Source organism: Schistocerca cancellata, chromosome 1, assembly GCF_023864275.1.
Source record: "Schistocerca cancellata isolate TAMUIC-IGC-003103 chromosome 1, iqSchCanc2.1, whole genome shotgun sequence".
NCBI classification, from domain to species: domain Eukaryota; kingdom Metazoa; phylum Arthropoda; class Insecta; order Orthoptera; family Acrididae; genus Schistocerca; species Schistocerca cancellata.
Window position 1 is genome coordinate 777,213,666 of NC_064626.1, and position 20,609 is coordinate 777,234,274.

Sequence of the window (20,609 nt, forward strand, 5' to 3'; positions counted from 1 at the left end):
GCCAGACCGCTCGTGAGATTTCTTTTTTTAAAAAGACTAAAAACACTAATTGTCCTTTAATCTTGTTATTAAGGAAGTAGAACCTCAGTGGAATCTGATTAATTTTTTTAATAAATTATAGACGATAAAGATTGATCCACTTACCCGAGAACCATCCTTATCTATCCCGTGAGATTTTTTTTTTAAAAAAGACTAAAAACACTATTCTATCGTGCGCGCGCGCGCGCGCGCAGCGCGCGCGCGCGCGCGCGCGCACACACACACACACACACACACACACACACACACACACACACACAAGTCTGGCAGGAGGGCTAATGCTAGATGTGAAGACAGATTCGTAGTGAATTTATTACTTTCCTTTATGGAAAGAGTGTGGCAGTGCAGCATCTGATGCAGCAATGCAATCAAAATCACACGCGGACATATCCTCAGGAGTAGGAGGGACAAAAACTTGGTGGAATTTTGTCAGGTCATCTGCTGGATCTTGCATTCACAATGGAATCTATTTCATGGTAATCACTCTTTTGCCTGCTAGGACTTTTTTTTATATGAATACAGAAACTTGTGTTTCTTTCTGATCTCTGTTCCACACCAGTTACTTTCAAATTTACTATGAAGTATGGCACAAACAAAAAAGAACAGTTTTTAAAAAAGTTTCCAACGGAATAGAAAAGAAGTAGGTGTAAAGCAGCAGTTGCCTCTCATATTATCAAGTGACACTAATGAAAACTAACACACACACACACACACACACACACACACACACACACACACACGAGATGACAGGGGTACAGAAAGTAAAATTTTGGAGCAAGTGTCAATAAATCATGATGCATGTGGGGATCCATACCATACCTAGCAGTCCATAAATATTAATTCAGCTATCACATACATGCATTACAGAGAAAGTTAATTGGTAGGATATTTAACTACACTTGCTTGATACTTGATATTACTCTTCCCATTCTATGTAATTACTCGGCAAGCATTCTGCACTAACAATAAATTCTTCATAACATGATTACCACCACTTACATTTGATAGCATGGAGAAAATATTCTACACCATGTTCATATAACTTCAATGCTTCTTCATAGTTTTTATTCTTGTCTTCTTCTGTTGCTTTAGTGACCAAGTCAATGGCCTTCTGTAAAATAGATTCACAGTATAACAACAACAAATTTCAATCAATATCAATACAACACAGAGCTATATTAACAACTGCACAACACAGACAAAAGCTGCAGAGAAGAAGCTGTAGCTGCATGTGATAAAGAAAAACAAGAAGAGTAGCAATCGTGTCCAAATTTATAAAATCACACAATTATAAGAGGGATTCACCCTTCACTGAGGGTTCCTACACTGCTACTGCACACTGTTATTCTTTCATCATTTCAATTGACAATGGACTGAAACAAAACATTAGTGATCCAAAATATTTCAACTAGTATCAATTCAAAATAAGTGAGCTGAGCACTCAAGAACAAGTTTACACACAATATTTCCCCCACATAACAAGGACCCAGTCATTGTGGAACACAGCATAACCATTGGGGAACAAGTATTGTATCATGGGATGGACCTGACCAACCAAAATAGCCACATAACCCTCTGCGGTAATGCGACCTTGTGGATTAACCATAGGCCCCATGGAATACCACAATAAGGCTGCCCAAACCATCAACACACCTTCACCATGTTTCACTATCAGGAAATAAACTTGGCTTGAAGTTAGAAATACTATGAAACAAGATTCATCTCAACAAATGCCACTCTTCCACTGCTGCATAGTCCACATTTTACGGCTTCAACATGACATTTTCCCTTTACAGGCTTTTGCGTTACTGATAAGTGGTTTTGAAATTCCAGCTTGCTCTGCAATTCCCTACTTATGGAGATCCTTTTGAGTCATTCTGGTGCTGACAGGGTTCACAAACACAGCATTCAGTTCTGTAGTGACTTTTGCAGCGGCCATCCTCTTATTAATATCACAACACTCTTCACTGACTATCTGTCAAGATCATTACAACATTTTTGTCTACATTGTGACTTAGCAGTTGATGTTTTGCTACTTAACCTGTAAGCGGTATAAATTTTCCACGTGGTCCCTTTTAAAACATTTAACACTTCTTCAGGTTCGTTTCCAGCAGGAACATCATGTTGCATGAATATCATAATGAGATACAAGACAGGAGGAAGAGCAACATCGGTTATAATTTTTTTTTTAATCTGTTTACTGCAGATCGACTTCAGCTACTGTGTACCTATCTTTAGTGCACTTACATTCAAGTGATAAAAAATCACACGTAGTACCATATTGCTATTACAAATAACAAACAGTTTTGTAATTATATGTTTGGCAATAGGGCACCGTGTGAAATTTGATTTACAATAAGCTATCACGACTTTAATACAATTCCACTTAAAATTGCTAAATAGGAGGTGAAAGCAATCTGGATCTGCAATGAACAGATAAAAAAAAGGTACGACTGATGCTGTGTTTCCTCCTGTCTTGGACCAAACACTTTAGCTACCTCAGCTATGGAGGCACCCACCATACAAGCACCAACAATTTGCCCAAATCTGAAGTCACTTAGCTCTAACATAAAGCAGTCACGATTATGCAGAACACTGTTCTGAGCACAAGTGACACTTACAACATATTGAGGACATTGCACAGATGCTGTTCTTGGTTAAATACAATAGCTCAATCTGCAGGCTTGGCTAGCACTGCATTTACGTTCAAGCCAACATTTCTCATGGTGTTCCCATATTTCTTAACTCCTGTATGTGTAGCTGGCTCTTCACAAAATCAGATTACTAACTATTATTCAAAATCTTAGTGTTAAGGATATTGGACTGAATTTTCAAATATATGTTAATAAGTAATACACAGAGATCGTCCAAGACGTCACAATCACTGCCCACCATGAATCTGAACACTGCCTGGTGGCAATGTGGACATGCAATGATGTAAGGAGAGTATATGAGTGGAGCAGAAATGAATGGGGAATCATTTTAGTGATGATACGAGCCACAAATAGGGAACTCCACTGACAGAAGCAACTTCAACAAGGCTAGATTGCTATAGCCTGACACCTGTGAAAGAGCGCTTCAGAGAACAGTGAGGCTGGATGGCTGTTCGTGTGCTAGTGTTATGAGTATCTATGGAATATGGTTGAAGGATGGTGAAACTATGAGCAGGTAACAAAGTGGTGGACATCTACACTTCATCAGAGAATGGGGAGGACAGAGGCTTGCCTGCTAGGCAGCAATATGTGGCAGACCTGATTGTGCAGGTGAAAGTGTTTCAGAGCACCCTGTTCAGTGCACGTTGTTTGACACAGAGCTCAGTGCCAGATAATCCCAACATGTTTCCATGTTCACCTGACACCAACAATTACAACTGCAGTCAGCATGGTATCACAGAGATAGGACCTCAGATCAGCAACGTACCTACAGCTTTTGCATATGTGTGTGTGTGTGTGTGTGTGTGTGTGTGTGTGTGTGTGTGTGTGTGTGGTGGTGGGGGGGGGGGGGGGGGGGGGGGAATGTCCAGCACTATCATTTAGGAAGGTAAACCTGTCTTTGCCCACCACATAAAAAGGTTTTGCTGTTAACGCCAATAGAGTCAATCAAGGAGAAATTAAAAACCCACAAATACGTTAGCATCCGTATTACATGCGGGTAAAACTGTAGAAAAACACTAATTGATCCAAGTGTCTTTAAATAAAACATATGCATTGTAGCTGTTTAGGTATTTATTTATGAAAAATCAACTAATTGTAAGCTAACATTGGAGGTAATTATATATTTTTGAATATCATTATTAATCATTTATATTAAGCAATAATATTATTATATTAGTCTTTGCATTTAAATTGTGACACTTTAGATTTTGCTGTAACTTCAGGTCGTAAGTTAATTTAAAAATAAACATTAATTTCTTTAATTTAAATTATTGTATTTAACCTTTTACATCTTGCTGCTAACTTACTAATAATTTCTTCACAATCTAGTTGCATGGCCAGATCACAATGAACACCCATTAGAGCAAGACCAGTAAGTCTTTCACCTCCTATTTTATTCCTTATGTAAGTTTTTAGCCTCTTCATAGTTGAGAAACATCTTTCAGGGTTCGCCGTTGACGCTGGGAGTGTGGCTAACATGACGATAAGCTTTTATATCGAAGGGAAAAACAGTTCATCACACTGATCAATAACTTCTATAGCAGTGACAGGTTTATCCTCTACAGATTTCCAGTGATTGTGCCATATCTCGTATTCACTCAGAATTGTTGTGCCTACATTCTCACCAAGAAATATTTGCACTTCTTAAGATTTTCTTTTGTCCTGGAGTCATTATTAGTTTTCTCAGGCAGAAGCATCTGAGTTCCTTCGATTGTTTCTTCATGTGGTTTAAAGCGAGCATCAAGATCTGCGATCACATGTTCAATAAAAGGGTAAAATACATTTCAATGATAATATATTTCAGTAGTTTCTCCTGGTACATTGCTGCACTGGGTTTGCCTTCTAGTCGTTCTTGGAACAGTTATGTTACTTGAGCTCATCTGCTTTGCCTGCTCGCAAATGACTGAGAACTCACTTTCATTCCGAATATTTTGTAGAGTAGTTTTAACTGTTTTCGTATAAGTGCAAGTGTTCATCAGGTCAACATTGACCTTCTGCATTATCAACAATTGATACGTTTTTCAAACTTATGGAAATGTTCCTCCGTAATTGTGTACGAAATATAACAATGATCAATAATGGTTCTTGTTTTGGATGTCTAATCAGACTTTCAAGAAATATAATAATGATCAATAATGGTTCTTGTTTTGGATGTCTAGTCATACTTTCAACAAGTCACTTAAGGTTTCTGCGAGTAGCTTAAAAAGTCTTTTAGTTTTAATGTCTGTCATCATGGAGAAAGACTGTTCGGTATCTGCAATCCCGTGCATGTATTACACGTTTTGTACTTGCCAGTGAAAATTTACGAGGGTTTTACATTTCGCCAAAGAAAGATGAATTCCACTACATTTTTAACAATTTCAGAATTTCGCCGCTACGCCACGAAGGCCAAAAAACTCCAATACGCGTAGCGGAATTCCGCTACGGTTGGCAAGATTGTACTCACTTCTGTTGCACTGCAGGGCACAGCTATTTTTTGCAGCATCATTCCTCCATGGCTTGTCACTATGTCAACCAAGTGCTGTGCGCGACTATTTTGTGGCATGGGGTTTCAAAAGGGGGTATTCTTCTAATATTGGCATTTTTTGTGTAAACTAAGGAAGGGGGAGGGCCAGACCCCCTGGAGCCCCCCCCCCTCCCCCCTATATACGTCCGTGCCTCAGATCAATGGAAACATGTTGCCTGATCAGACGAATACTGTTTGTTACACCCGACTCACGGTCACTTTTGGACATGTCTTCATTCAGCCATAAAGCTGCTCGAAACATGCACTGTGTCCCAGATGCACTATTACACAAAGTAGGACATCCTGTTTGGCTTCCATAGGTCCTGTAGAAATAACCAAAGGCACCATGATACATGAACTTCATTGCGGACCAGCTGCACCCCTCCATGTTTTATGTCTTCCCCTGATGAGGACTCCTTTGAGGAGCACGATAGTGAACTAATTCCATTGTCTTGGCCACCAAATTTGTGTAATCTGAACATGTCGACACATCAGGAACACTGTAAGAATCAGCTCTGTCATCACAAAGCAGTGGCTCATAATTCATGGGAATATTGCATGACCTGTGAATAGACATCTGGTGCCGCTTACCCCTGGAAACCTACCAAGGACTTATCAAACCCATGTTATGTAAAATCACTGCTGCATTGTGTGCTAATGGAGGAGCAACATGCTATCACACAGGTAGTCAAAATGTTTTAGGTCATCTGAATACAAAATCCAAATTATAAGAACATGAAAGCTAAAATAACACCACAGTTAATGTAAATTGCTGATCACTTTATAAAACACATTACGAACGGCTGGCCCCTCCCTTCCTCTTGTAATTTTTGTGACATTTGTGCTCCCATCAGATACCTCTTCCCAATTTTTCTTAAAATCATCATGCACTGACCACACTATCCCTACAGGCATGTTTGGCTCCCAATTTGCACGTGCCCTGGCTTTAGAAAGGGCATAACTCTTCTTCCCTCCATGAGTCAATATAACAGCCAGCAGTTCAAATTTTACTGAAAGCAGCAAAAAAGACTTTTGCTTTTTGCTCCAACTATCCTAAAGGCTACCAGATTTACAGTATATGGAAGGTGTCAGAATCTTCCTCACCACAGACTGACAATCACAGTTACACAACACAACATGTTGTTTCCTAAAACAAGTCAGATTTTAGAACTGATGCAGCAGAGGCTTTGTTCATAAGCTCCACCGCTTGGTCCACGCACTCCTGGATGTTGTCACAGTTCTCTACCACAAGTTGGCTAACCTACCTACCCCCCCCCCCCCCCCCTCTCTGTCTGTCTCTCTCTGTGTGTGTGTGTGTGATGATGATGTTTGGTTTGTGGGGCGCTCAACTGCGTGGTTATCAGCGCCCGTACAATTACCCAATCTTTGCTCATTCCAATTTCGCCACTTTCCTGGATGATGATGAAATGATGAGGACAACACAAACACCCAGTCATCTCGAGGCAGGGAAAATCCCCGACCCCGCCGGGAATCGAACCCGGGACCCCGTGCTCGGGAAGCGAGAACGCTACCGCGAGACCACGAGCGGCGGACAGTGTGTGTGTGTGTGTGTGTGTGTGTGTGTGTGTGCGCGTGTCGGGGGTGGGGGGTGGAGGGTGAGAGACGACATTTGGTCAGTCTTCTGACTGGTTTGATGCAATCACCCACAACTTCCTCTCTTGTGCCAACCTCTTCATCTCAAAGTAGCAACAACTCCCTACATCCTCAATTAATTGTTGGAAGTATTGCCATTTAGCCCTTCCCTACAGCTTTTACCTTCTACAGCTTCCTCTCGCACTATGGAAGTTATTTCTTGATGTCTTGCCCATACATTATCATTCTGCCCCTAGCTCTTGTCAGTATCCTATGCTTCTCCGTTTGTCAATTCTGAGGAGAACCTGTTCATTCCTTATCAGGCCATCTAATTCTCAACATCTTTCTTAGTATCTGGCACAACTCAAACACTTATTCTCTTCTCCTCCAGTTTTTCTGCACACAATGCTTTTCTCCAAACATACATTCTCAGAAATTTCATTCACAAATTAGGGGTGACATTTGACAACAGCAGACATCTTTTAGTCAGGAATGCTCTCTCTGCCTGTGCTATTGTCTTTTCAAGCCTTCCTTGCTTCGCCTGTAATGTATAAGTTACTTCCGAAGCAGCAGAATTCCTTCATTTTAGCCACTTATTGAGCACCAGTTTTGGTGTCAAGTTTATCGCTAATCTCATTTTTGCTACTCTGCATTAATTTCATCTTTCTTTGGTTTATCTTCAATTCATATTCTGCACTCTTTAGACTGTTCCTCCTATTCAACAGGTACTGTAACTCTTCACTTTTATTGAGTATAAGAATGTCATACACGACTTATCATTAATACCCCTATCATCTGGAATTTTAATCCCACTCTTGCACCTCCCTTTTATTTCTCCCATTGCTTCTTAAATGTATATTTCAAAGAGTAGTGGATAAATCCTATACCCTGTCTTACACCAGTTTTAATCTCCATTTTTCTTGTTCCCTTCGGTTTTTGTACATATCATGTATTACCTATGTTTTCTTATAACTTTCACTTCTTCTTCTTTTTTTTTTTTTTTTTAGAATTTCGAACATTTTACACTATTTGACACTGCTGAACACTGTTTCTAGGTCAACAATTACTATGAATGTGTCCTGATTTTTTAAAGTCTTGCTCCCATTGTAATAGCAGTTCATTTAATGTGTTTGGACACAAACAATGTAGTAAACACAGGTGGCTGCATTGCCTTGAAGATGATCTTTATTTCAGTATATGGTCTGTGCACTGCTATTTTAATTATAATATTTTCTTTGCTTAGTTAAACTCTGAGCATTCCCAATGACAGATTGAACATTTATCTGTGCAGTTAACATAACTGGTGAGGATACACATATCACTTCTGTTTCAAGAGCAAGTTGGCTACATCGTCCACACAGTGTATAGTCTTTACATTTAAAGATTGGCGAAACCTCTGGAATTAAAAGTACCTTAGAAGACTTGGGATAACAGGCCTTACTTTCAATCAAACCTGCCTTAGGAGACTCAGATAACAAAGTTGTACTCCAAGTTAACATGAATGAAGTAGTTTTCTGTAGCATATCATTAAGTGTTTAAAAACTGCACACCTTTGTGATTCATTCTGGTTACATTCTTTATTGTGTGTGTGTCTCTATTTTGGCATTTCACAATATCTTTAACTGAATTTTGTGTTGAAGATAGCTCAACTGATTAGCTACTCCATGTTTTTTTTATTTTTCATTGCTTTTGTTGCTTGCTGAGCTGCAGTAGTCTCGATGAGAAGAGTGCTTTTTGTTAGTAGCTTAATGGAATTAAGTTTGCCAGTAAAATCTTCTAAAACTTCTCTTGTACAGACCAGTGATACTTTCTCAAATGATCCTTCTTCACTTAATATTATTCTACATTACAGGATATATTCTACTGCCATTTCTTAAAGAAGCTTGAGCAGGATGACCATCTACTCAAGCTCTCTTGTAACTTTGGTGTCTTTACTCTCTAACAGTACAGTTACTTCACTTAGATCAAGGCCCAAGCTCCTCCCACAACAAACTAAGGATCTATACATCCACCCAAACACTTAATACAAATCAAGGTGGGAATATCCTACTTCTTTTTGTACCACTCTTGATGTCATCATTTTTTGTTGTTTACCTAATCTGGCTTTATTAACAGCACATATACAACAATAACATAAAACAGCTACTTTTTTATTCAAGTAGAAAGTCATAAAACTTTATTATTTAAAAAAAAGTAGGAACATGCATGGTAATACTGCCTATGATTTATCCTAGAAGTTAGGTTGATTAAAGGCAAATCCACATTTATGAGCATTTGCAGATTCACAGAATGCTTTTGTCAATACTGATTAGATTCCACTCTAGGGAGACTATAGTTGAGAAGGGAGTGTGACTGAGTTGTAACCAATCCTCAAAGTTAATGTTTATACTGAGCAAGCAGTAAAGGAAAGTTGGTTGGTTTGTTTAAAGGGGGAAGGGGCAGAACTGCTTGGTCATCGGTCCCTTGTTCCTGTTAAAACAACCATACAGGGGATAGAAGAAAACAAACGAGACATAGAGCACAATACCAAAAGGAAGGAAGAACGACAGAAAGGCAACAAACACTACAAAGAACAAAAAGAGGACAAGAAAACCATAGAGAGATGCAAGAAAGTGGTAGAAGAGATTAAAACAAGAAAGCAGATTACCATGACTGGCTGGCCATGAGAATAAAAAGAAGAAGACAGCCACTCTGCAACATATTAAAACCTCCACCCTAAAAGCACTAGGCTGGAGGACACAGAGGGACAAAGGACATGCACTAAAACTTCGATCAATTGATAAAACCTACCCTCACAAATAAAATGTAAAACTAATGCTGCTGTTGAGGCATTGTCACCCAACACCAAAGGTAGAGTGCTGGGAAAGTTAGGAGTCCACCTCAGAGTGGCTGAAAGCGGGCAGTCCAGCAAGAGGTGGACGACCATCATTTGAAGAGTCACAGCGACACTGAGGTAGGTCCTCCCGACAGAGGAGGTAACCATGTGCTAGCCACGTATGGCCAATGCGGAGCCAACAAAGGACAACTGATTCCCTGCGAGAAGCCCACAGGGAAGACTTCCACAGATTCATAGTCTCCTTAATGACATGATGCAGTTTGTTGTGCGTACTATTATGCAATTCCGTCTCACAAAGCTGAAGAACCTTGCGGTGTAAGACAGAACGCACGTCGAATTCAGAGATGCCTATCTCCAGAAGCAGTTTCCACGTAGCCTGTTTGGCCAGCCTGTCGGCAAGTTTGTTGCCTGGGATTCCGATGTATCCTGGAGTCCAAACAAACACCACTGAATGACTGGACCATTCCAGGGCTGAGATGGACTCCTGGATGGTTGCTACCAAAGGATGGAGAGGGTAGCACTGGTCGATAGCTTATAAGCTGCTCAGGGAGTCAGAACAGAGAAGAAATGACCCACCAGAACAGGAATGGATGATGTACTGAAGTGATGTACGAGATATAGCCACAAGCTCTGCAGTGAATACACTGCAGTCAGCAATCAAGGAATGCTGTTCAATATGGCCTCTGTGGACATAGGTGAAGCCAACATTACCATCAGCCACTGAGCCTTTGATGTAAACAACTTCAGAGCCCCGGAGCATGTCAAGAACCGAGAGGATGGGACAGCGGAGAGCGGCGGGGTTAACGGAATCCTTAGGGCCATGCAAAAGGTCAAGACAAAGCTTCAGCTGAGGTGTACACCATGGAGGTGTATGTGACTGGACCTCAAGTACAGGTGGTAAATGGAAGGAGACTCCAGTTCAGACAGAAGGGATCGCATCTGTACTGCAATTGTTAGCCCTGACCTGGGCCACCAATGCGGGAGATGAACTGCCACGGGTGGGAAAAGGATACGGTAATTCGGATGCTCAGGAGAACTACGAATGTATGCAACATAATTGGCGAGCAGCTGTGCATGTCAAATCTGCAATGGTGGGACTCCGGTCTCCACCAGGACACAGGTCAACAGACTCATTCTGAAAGCTCTCATCGCTACGTGAATGCCACAGTGGTGCACTGGATCGAGTAAACGCAATGCTAGGGGTGCCACCAAACCATAAACCAAACTCTCATAGTGAAGGTGGGATTGAACAAGGGCTCTGTAGAGCGGCAGTGGCTTAGAGTGATCTGCACTCCAGTTGGTGTTGCTCAGCCAGAGGAGGGCATTGAGGTGCTGCCAGCACTTCTGCTTAAGCTGATGAAGGTGAGGTAGCCAAGTCAATCGGGCATCGAAAACCAGTCCTAAGAATCGATATGTCTCCACCACAGTGAGTGGATCATCATTAAGGTAAAGTACTAGTTCCAGATGAATGGTATGATGCCAACAGAAGCGCACAACACACGACTTTGTGGTTGAAAACTGGAAGCCATGGGCTAGAGCCCATGACTCCGCCTTGTGAATGGGTCCCTGTAGGCGCCGCTCAGCAACACCAGTACTGGAGGACCAGTATACTAGTATGCAGTCCTCCGCATACAGAGAAGGTGAGAACGACAGCCCTACAGCTGCTGCTATACTTATTAGCTACTAAAAATAGACACACACTCAATATGAGCCCTGCGGAACGCCATTCTCCTGAATATGGGGAGGGAAAGGGGGGGGGGGGGGCTATTAGAGACACCAACCTGGACATGGAAAGGTGGTAGAACAACCCTGGCAGAAGCCGCCCTGCCATGGAGCCAGTAGGCCATGTGACTCCAGGACCCATTCCAACCGCTGACAAACCATATGTTGCAGCAGCTTACAAAGAACTTTGGTGAGACTGATGGGCCAATAGCTATCCACATCAAGCGGATTTTTACCGGTTTGAGCACCAGAATGATGGTGCTCTCCCACCATTGTAATGGAATGAAGCCATTGCACCACATCCGGTTGAAGATGATGAGGATGTATCACTTGTAGTCAGATGAGAGATGTTAAATCATCTGACTGTGGATCCGATCCGCCCCAGGAGCTGTGTTGGGGCAATGTGCGAGGGTGCTGAGGAACTCCCACTCTGTAAATGGGGCATTATAGGGTTCACTGTGGCATGTAGTGAACGAGAAGGCTTTCCTTTCAATCTGCCATTTGAGGGTGTGAAAGGCTGGGGAGTAGATCTGCGGCGCAGAGGCTCAAAATAGTGCTCAGCAAAGTGCTCGGCAATCGCGTTTGTTAATGCTAGGGAAACCTGTTGGCATCTGGTACCCAAAATGACATCTGATCTTCGTCCAGACTTGGGAAGGTGACGTACGGCACCCAATGGTCAACACGTACCTCTCCGAACACTCCTGTTTCCGTCATTTTATAAGCTGGCAAATGTGGGCACGGAGCCACTTAAAGACTATTACATGCTCTAGGAAAGGGTGCTGCTTATGTCACTGTAGAGCTCACCGATGCTGTTTAATAGCCTCAGCAACTTCTGGCAGCCACCAAGGGACTGTCTTTTGGTAGGAGCACCCTAAAGAACAAGGGATCGCGTTTTCTGCTGCAGAAACGGTCCTTGTAGTGACTTGCTCACCCACAACATTGATGGCACCATGTGGGGGAGAATCAATGGTCACAGCAGAGGTGAAGGCTACCCAGTCTGCCTTGTTTAAAGCCCATCTGGGTAGGCCGGGGGAGTGATAGGAAGATGTGTTCACTACCACACAGGTCATCATGTGCTCTCCAGTGGATAGATTGGAGAGGGCCAGGACTGCAAACCGAGAGATCAATGACTGAATATGTGTCATGTGCCACACTGAAATGTGTGGGGGCACCTGTATGTAAGAGGCAGAGGCCGAGTTGTGAGAGTAAATTTTCGACATCCTTACCTCTGCCAGTAAGCACAGTGCCACCCCACAAGGGGTTATGGATGTTAAAATCTCCCAAAAGTAGGAAAGGTTTACGGAGTTGCTCAATCAGTGTAGCCAATAAGTTCAGGGGTACTGCACCATCTGGAGGGAGATATATGTTGCAGACTGTTATTTCCTGAGTAGTCTGTATTCTGAAAGCCACAGCTTGAAGAGGAGTTTGGAGGGGCACATGTTCACTACGTACCGAGTTCTGGACATAGACGCAAACTCCACCTGACACACTATTATAGTCGCTAAGGTTCCTGTAATATCCCTTATAGCAGTGGAGGGCAGGAGTCCGCATTGCCGGGAACCAGGTTTCCTGGAGGGCAATGCAGAAAGCAGGTGTAAAGCTTAACAGTTACCGTAGCTCGGCCACGTGGTGGAAAAAAAAAACCGCTGCAATTCCACTGGGGGATGATGTAATCATGAGACTGGGAAGGCATGGAACACTCAATGACGCAAGTCTACGCCTCAGGGTCACCTGCTACCACCGGACGAGTACCTGTGCCATCAACATTCACTGTGTCTGAGGGCCCAGCAAGATCTAGGTCCTCAGCGGGGCCAGAATCTACACTTCATCCTCAGATGCAGACCTTGTAGTTGGCAGCGGTGTGTGTGCCACCGCAGTGCCTAGGTTCTTGGGGGTCTTTTTCTTTTTTGGTTTCTCTCGCTGCTCTTTAGGTTTTTCCAGCTGGGAGGGCTTCACTGATTCAGTCTCAGGGACCTGAGGTTGCTTCAACCACTGGTGGGTGTCAGCTTTGCCACTGGTAGGAACCTGGGAAGGGAGTGACCCAAGGGACCCATTCCTTGCCGAAGAAGATGGTTGCTTCTCCAGCTGAGAAGTGGGGACTGACGTCCCAGATGGTTGGGGTGGTGTTGCTCCCGAAGTAGGTGGTGCAGGAACAACAGGGAGGGAAGTGCCCCCCACCATCAAGGGGGCAGGTGGAGTCCGACAGCTCCGAGAGCCAACTGTACGCAGCGCAACGGAAGATGGTAGAACCGTTGTAGCGGCAGCATAGGTTGACATCGTAAGCATAGAATGTAGCCTCTCATATTTTCTCTTAACCTCAGTGTAGGTCAGTCAGGCTAGGGTTTTGTTTTCCATTATTTTCCTTTCTTTCTGGAGAATCCTGCAGTCTGGCGAGCAACGCGAATGGTGCTCTCCACAGTTCGACACAGATGGGAGGTGAGACACATGGAGTACTGGGATGTGAAGGATGTCCACAATCCCAACAGGTGATGCTGGAAGTACAGCAGGAAGACATATAGCCGAACTTCCCTCAGACCCCGGTTGATGCACCAGATGAAACTATAACACCTTGTCACTCTAAATTGGCGTGCAGCACATCGTCAGACTCCAAAAGAAGGTCCCTGTGAAATATGATACCCTGGACCATATTTAAGCTCTTATGGGGCGTGATGGAAACAGAAACATCCTGCAGCTTGTCACATGCGAGTTGAGCCTGTGACTGGGCAGAGGATGCCGTTTTGATCAAGACCAACCCAGATCGCTTTTTGAGGCATCATTGGCATGAAAGATTCCCCATCAGATCTCGAACATACAAGGTACTGTAGCAAATAAGATACACTGCTATCATTAGCCTGGTGTTCCTCCCATGGTGTGGCCAGGGAGGGGAACGATTTGGGGTTGTACTTCTGTGCATTGAATGGAGCCCATGAACACTTAGAGACTGTTGGTGTTTGACCACCAGCAAGAGATTATGTACTATGTTTCATTGCTTGTAATCTGCCCTGATGCCACCCCCTATGACCAGGGGCCCTCCCCACAGGCGCCACCCAGCTGCAGCAAATTCCACCTGGCAGGATGGCCATTGCCAGGAATCTCGATGCTGCAGGGGGATGGGCATCTACTCCTTGGCATATGTGGGGAGTTAATGGTGCAGGCATCAGCAGAGCGATCCCTGTGTGGTCAGGGGGTTACAACCAACAGGGTACATGGCGGCCCCACCACAATGGACTGGCTACCATGCTGGATGTCAGGTGCAAACCAGATGAGAAATCCATTATCACAGTCAGCGCAGAAAGTGATACTGCACGTTGGATGGAGGAAAACACACCCAGGAGGGTGACCTCGCCCAACAGCTGGAAAATGAGCAGAAGTGCAGATCCACGTCGACGAAGGATGCAAGAGGTCTCAGTGCATGATGGTGCACAATGGACCATGTTAGGCACCCTTCCCCCAGTTGGCTCACTCTATGAGAAAATTTTGAAAAATGGAGATCAAACTCGACAGGGGACCGTCACATAAAGGCCAAAACTTGTGAGACTCCTTTTAGTTGCCTCTTACGACAGGCAGTAATACTTCAGGCCTTCTAACCCCCAGGCCCCCTGGGGGTCAGTAATGGAAACCAAAGAGAAGTTTGGGAAGGAAACTGAAGCTCATGGAGAAGAAATAATAGCTTTGTGGTTTGCCAATGACACTGTCATTCTGACAGAGATGACAAGGGATTCGGAAGAAAAATTTACCAGAACAGATACTGTCTTGCAAAAAAACTGGTTGACTGGAGGGACAGGACTAAACATAAGCAGCAAGGTCATCATTACCCTGGTCAAGGATTCACTCATCTGGAGCTAGTAATGTTCACAAGGAATGTGCTTGGAGGAGGAAAATATGCAAGGGTGGTAAAAGCGAGGCACTGAAAGCAATACTGATGCTGCAGCTGGAAAAAACGACTTATGGAGAAGTAAAAGTATATGAACTGGATCAGTACATAGGTTACAGCAGACAATGGGTCTTCCAGGACTCAGTCAGGACATCGAGCCATATATTTGGCAACCATGGTCTTAGCGGGACTGGGCCAGAGTCCAATAGATACAAAGAAGAGTAGTGCAATACACACCCCAAGAGGTATGGCTAGGGAAGCAGAGAGGGTTAAGCTTTCAGCAATTAGTCTTTAGTTGACAAATATGGAACAGTCAATTCAGCTACCTGTTAAAGAGGACTCACGAAAATTGGGACTGTACAACAATGTCCAGCAACTGTGCACAGAAGTACAATTCTAGGTTAGGCTGGACTGTGGTACAACAACCGAAATGCATGACCTGCACATTTGCAGGAGAGAAATGAAAACCATGGAAAGGGTCCAAGTGGAGGCCCATCATATGGCACCTTGGAGTTAGCATTTAGCCCAGGATACACAATGAGAGGTGTACCAAACACAAAAGAAATCAACATGCAATGCAAGGGTGACCAGTGGCCTGACATGCCGTCACTGGCCAACTGATGCTGTAGGGAACATGGCACGGAGACCAGAGGGATGCTGTTATCTTGGACCTGTGGAGAGCTGAGTGAAATACCAAGTCTAACCCAGAACAACCAGTGGGATAAAAACTGACGAATAAAAATCGGTAGGGAGTCTTAAAAGCCCTACTTGTGGAGGGGAAGTCAAATGTGACAGTGCCATTGATATATATATATATATATATATATATATATATATATATATATATATATATATATATATATATATATATATATATATATATAATTAACAGATAGTTGATCATGGATTGTCCCTCCCCAAAACCACACTCATGGAGGGACAAAAGGCCTCGAGATTCAAGAAGCAAGGATAATCGCCAGGCAATCATCCTTTCAGGCAATTTGCAGAGCATGTTGGCGAAACTAACTATGTGATAACTAGTGATAGATGTTGGGTTTTTGCCTCACTAAAGTATTGAAATAATGGTACTACCTCAAGTGACAGATACTGTAGCGTCTAATTGTGAATGTAATCAGGCCCCAAAGCAGTACTATGAGACAAGGCAAAAGCCTGAAGCAATTCCTAGTCAGTGAAAGCTACATTATGCAATTCAGATGCTGAGGGGCGGAATGTCTTCAAATTGTCACTTATGCATTCAGAATGCAGCTGCATAAGAAGAGGATGAGGATGCCAGTGCCACTTCGAGCTGGATCGCGAGGTGTTCAGCAAGAGCTGATGCTTCAGTACACAGATGATCCTGAAGGAAGAGACCCAGAACAGTTGAGGATCTTTAGCAGCCCAGAAGACTATGGACCTTGGCCTACACCTAGGATGAAGAGGCATATGCTCCCAGGGAGGAGACTCAGAAGTCAGTTAAAAGTGGTCAGGCTGGTCTGTGAAGGTTGTCACTTGAAATGTTACATGGTTCTTTGGTGATCCTGAATAGCTATTGCAATTTCTTTGGTCCATCATGGCACTGGTCAGTGATGAAGAGGACCTGCAGAAAGTGGAATACCATTTCTTGTGCTGCGGGTGATCACACTAGACAGGTTTTGCAAAACCTTGTCAATGAAATCCAAACGGATGGGGGCAAAGATAACAACAGAGGTAAACAACTGCCAGTTGTCTCTTCGAAGCACCCAACATGGTAGTCAAGCTGCCTGGTGGTGGAAGGAAGTGACTGATCACTGGAAGTTGGTCACTGCCACAAGGATCGCCACGTGATAAGTTCGCAAGTTCCCATCACATCCTTGCATGCTCCCACAGACAGCACTGGAATTCCTCTACCCCCCCCCCCCCAACCTACCTCAACACTGCTATCCCTCCCCCTCTCCACCCCTCGCAACCACTACTCTCCCCAGCAAAGACTGCTGCTCATATCAGACGCAGTAGGACCTTAGGGGTGTGTGTGTCACTACTATCTTGGTTATAGCACAAGGAGATGTAAAAACACACACACACACACACACACACACACACACACACACACACACATTTTCCTACAAATATATTTCTTCGAGTAGTAAACTGCGCACATCTCAACATCCCCCTTGCCCCCTTTATATACACGCCCTTATGTGGCTGTGTTTCAATTATTGGTGGCAGCCTGGCCATAAATGCGTTACTTCTTGGTGGCTGCCACCAACAATTAAAATACAGTGCAAGTTAGCCATTGTGTATCTAGAGACAAGTACAATATGTCTAATGCTTTAAGAAGTTTGCACCCACAATCATCTTAGACAAGTTGTAGGCTGTTTGAATTATTTTTATCCCCACATTTAAAATCTAGACTACATAGGTCTGCAGTTCAAACCATGGTTGTTACATGGGTTTTTTCCCTGTATCTCTGGCGATGACTTGTGTATGTGGAGAATTCCAAGTTGCACTAGAGGTTTGGAGTAAATGTTACACAGTATGGTCCCTTATAGCTGGCTGGATAAGTCAGTTCAGAGGTTGGAACAAGGCAAGGATCAAGCTTAGTAAAGCACTGTGGTGTTCAAACCAAACTGCAGATTGACGACAGCTTTATTTTTTACTTTTCTCAAACATTACATATAATGAAGTTTGTGCATGTTTGACAGCAGAATTTCCACACTCATTTTGTTAACCTTATTTAGAGTGTATTAAAAAAAAGTTCTATCACAAAAAGCCCTTGTTCATTTCAATGAAAAGGAGAAAACAAGCAGGTGATAATATTTAGCAACATGACACCAAAGTTTGCACACGTTAGCTGTAAGAACTTATGATGGCATGTTTCGACATTAACATACATACCAAATACTGCTACAGTGTGGTAGAATTGATAAAAATGTTCTAGCTGTGGAACTACTAAAGTGCACTCAAGATACTTGTTCACAAAAAACAGCAGTCACAAATTGGTTGAAATAGTTTTGAAATTCATCTCTCCCAAGCTTCAACATATGTAGCACAAAACCAGTGAATAACCAAGTCTTGACACTAACCATATGTTTGGCACAAAAAAGTGGCCCACCTGATCAAAACATTACCCTTACATTAACTACTGGTTACAATATTAAGCCATCTTATATCAGGCTAAACACTCATGGCGTGCCTGCGATATTTTACAGTCTCCAATAGAAAGGTTCCTGAAACCTTTAATTTTTTGTATGTGGAGTTCAGATTTTGAATAGGTTACTTTCTTTTGTACAAAAGATATGAACATACTTTCATTCAAACTGGAGATGGTCAGGTGGGGGAAGACTCTTAAAATTGGTCCATCTGATGCAGAATTACCTGGGTATATGCAAATAATGAGCCTCAAACACTGAGTTACTGCTATCAAGGTGAAGTGTTTGTTTACAGCTACAGTAAGCTAACTTCTTAAATGTGTTTCTTGAGGCTTTCCCGACGGGCATGTTGTATATATGGTTCTTAAGCGAGACATCAGATGTCATAGTGAAAACTTCACAATATTTCATCAACGCAACTGGCCGACATATTCAGGTGCGACGAACACACTGCGGAGGCATGACTAGAGCCCACTATTTATGCCAGTCTTAGGTAGGAAGTGCGCATGCGTGGAGGCGCCAAATTTGACGGCCAATAGCGACAATATTAATCGAAAGCTGGAATGACAGCAACACCACCCGTAAGACGAAGAACCAAAGACTTCGACGCATGTGTGGAGGCTATCGCTGCTGCTCTGCACTGCCATTGGCAGCGACCTCTGTTGGAAGCCGCAAGCAAAAATGCGCATTGGCACGTGACCGTCCTCCCATTGTCAACAGAATATTTATGTTGCCGGCGAATCGTCATCCGTTGTATGGCCAATAGTACTCCTCTCTGCTCGATGCGACTTCAATATGGCCACTGCTGGATCCCAAGCTGTACTGAGCTGAAAGCCCGTGTGTCTGTTTACAAGATTCAACGAGCTACGTATTTCCACTGCTTCCTTAATAACACTGTCCCAGTATGAACTCATCGAGCGAGAATTTTGGTGTGTTGATAATTCATAGAATGGCCTGTACTGAGGCAATGCTCAGCCACTGCAGACTTCTCTGGTTGTTCCAGACGTGTGTAGCGTCGGTTTTCAGTACATCTCTCTTCTACAGTGCGACAAGTTTGTCCGATGTACGACATACAAGGAATCTCGTAAACACCTGGTCTTCTTAGGCCACGACTGTCCTTAGATGAGCCCAAGAGAGCTCTGAGTTTTGCCGGCGGGTGAAAGACACATTTAACTTTATGCCTCTTCAGTAATCTTCCTATTTTTGAAGAGACACTGCCTAAGTATGACAAGATGACCATTCCCCTTTGTTCTTCGCCTTCTTCCACTTCCTCACGACGGGTAACCCGCTCCAGGTGTAAGGCACGGCGAATCTCTCGTTCGGAATATCTATTTTGTTGGAAAATGGTAGGCAGATGGAGTATTCCAACATGTTATCACCTCGACATACTTTCTATTCAATGGACAATACTTTGAACAGACTGACGATGTCGCAATGGGTAGTCCCTTGTCACCCATTGTGGCTAATCATTTTATGGAAGACTTCGAGGAGAGAGCACTCCAGTTGTCAGATTTGAAACCTACATGTTTTTGGCGATATGTGGACAACACTTTTGTTATCTGGCCTCACAGCACTGCATCGCTGAATGAATTTCTTGAGCATCGTAACTCCCTTCATCCCAACATCAAGTTCACTATGGAGATGGAGAAAAACGGCCGACTTCCATTCCTGGACGTGTTGGTACGGAGAAAAGAAGATGGCACATTAGGTCACGCAGTGTAATGTAAACCAACACACACAGACTTATACTTACAGGCCACCAGCTGTCACCATCCTTCGCAATGAAGTGGCGTACTTAGGATGTTGGTTCACAGAGCACGAGCCATATCAGACTCTGACAGCTTATCCAATAAGCTACTCCATCTGCGCACCACTTTCCAACAAAATGGATATTCCGAACAGGAGATTCGCCATGCCTTACACCTGGGGCGGGTTACCCATCGTGAGGAACTGGAAGAAGGCAAAGAACAAAGGGGAATGGTCATCTTGTCATACTTCGGCGGTGTCTCTTCAAAAATAGGAAGATTACTCAAGAGGCATAAAGTTAAATGTGTCTTTCGCCCGCCGGCAAAGCTCAGAGCTCTCTTGGACTCATCTAAGGACAGTTTTGGCCTAAGAAGACCCGGTGTTTATGAGATTCCTTGTGGCTGCGGCACGTCGTACATCAGACAAACTTGTCACACTGTTGAAGAGAGATGTACTGAACACCGATGCTACACACGTCTGGAACAACCAGAGAAGTCTGCAGTGACCGAGC

General features: G+C 43.5%; 1 protein-coding gene across 2 annotated transcripts in view; it reads right to left on the minus strand.

Moving 5' to 3' along the window:
- LOC126187358 (vacuolar protein sorting-associated protein 4) overlaps positions 1-20,609 on the minus strand; it is a 166,972-nt gene that overhangs the window by 136,207 nt on the left and 10,156 nt on the right. For both annotated transcript variants that reach the window (XM_049928401.1, XM_049928393.1), the window contains exon 3: positions 1,039-1,150. In XM_049928401.1, the coding sequence (XP_049784358.1) occupies positions 1,039-1,150 (112 nt within the window). The remainder of the gene's footprint in view (positions 1-1,038; positions 1,151-20,609) is intronic.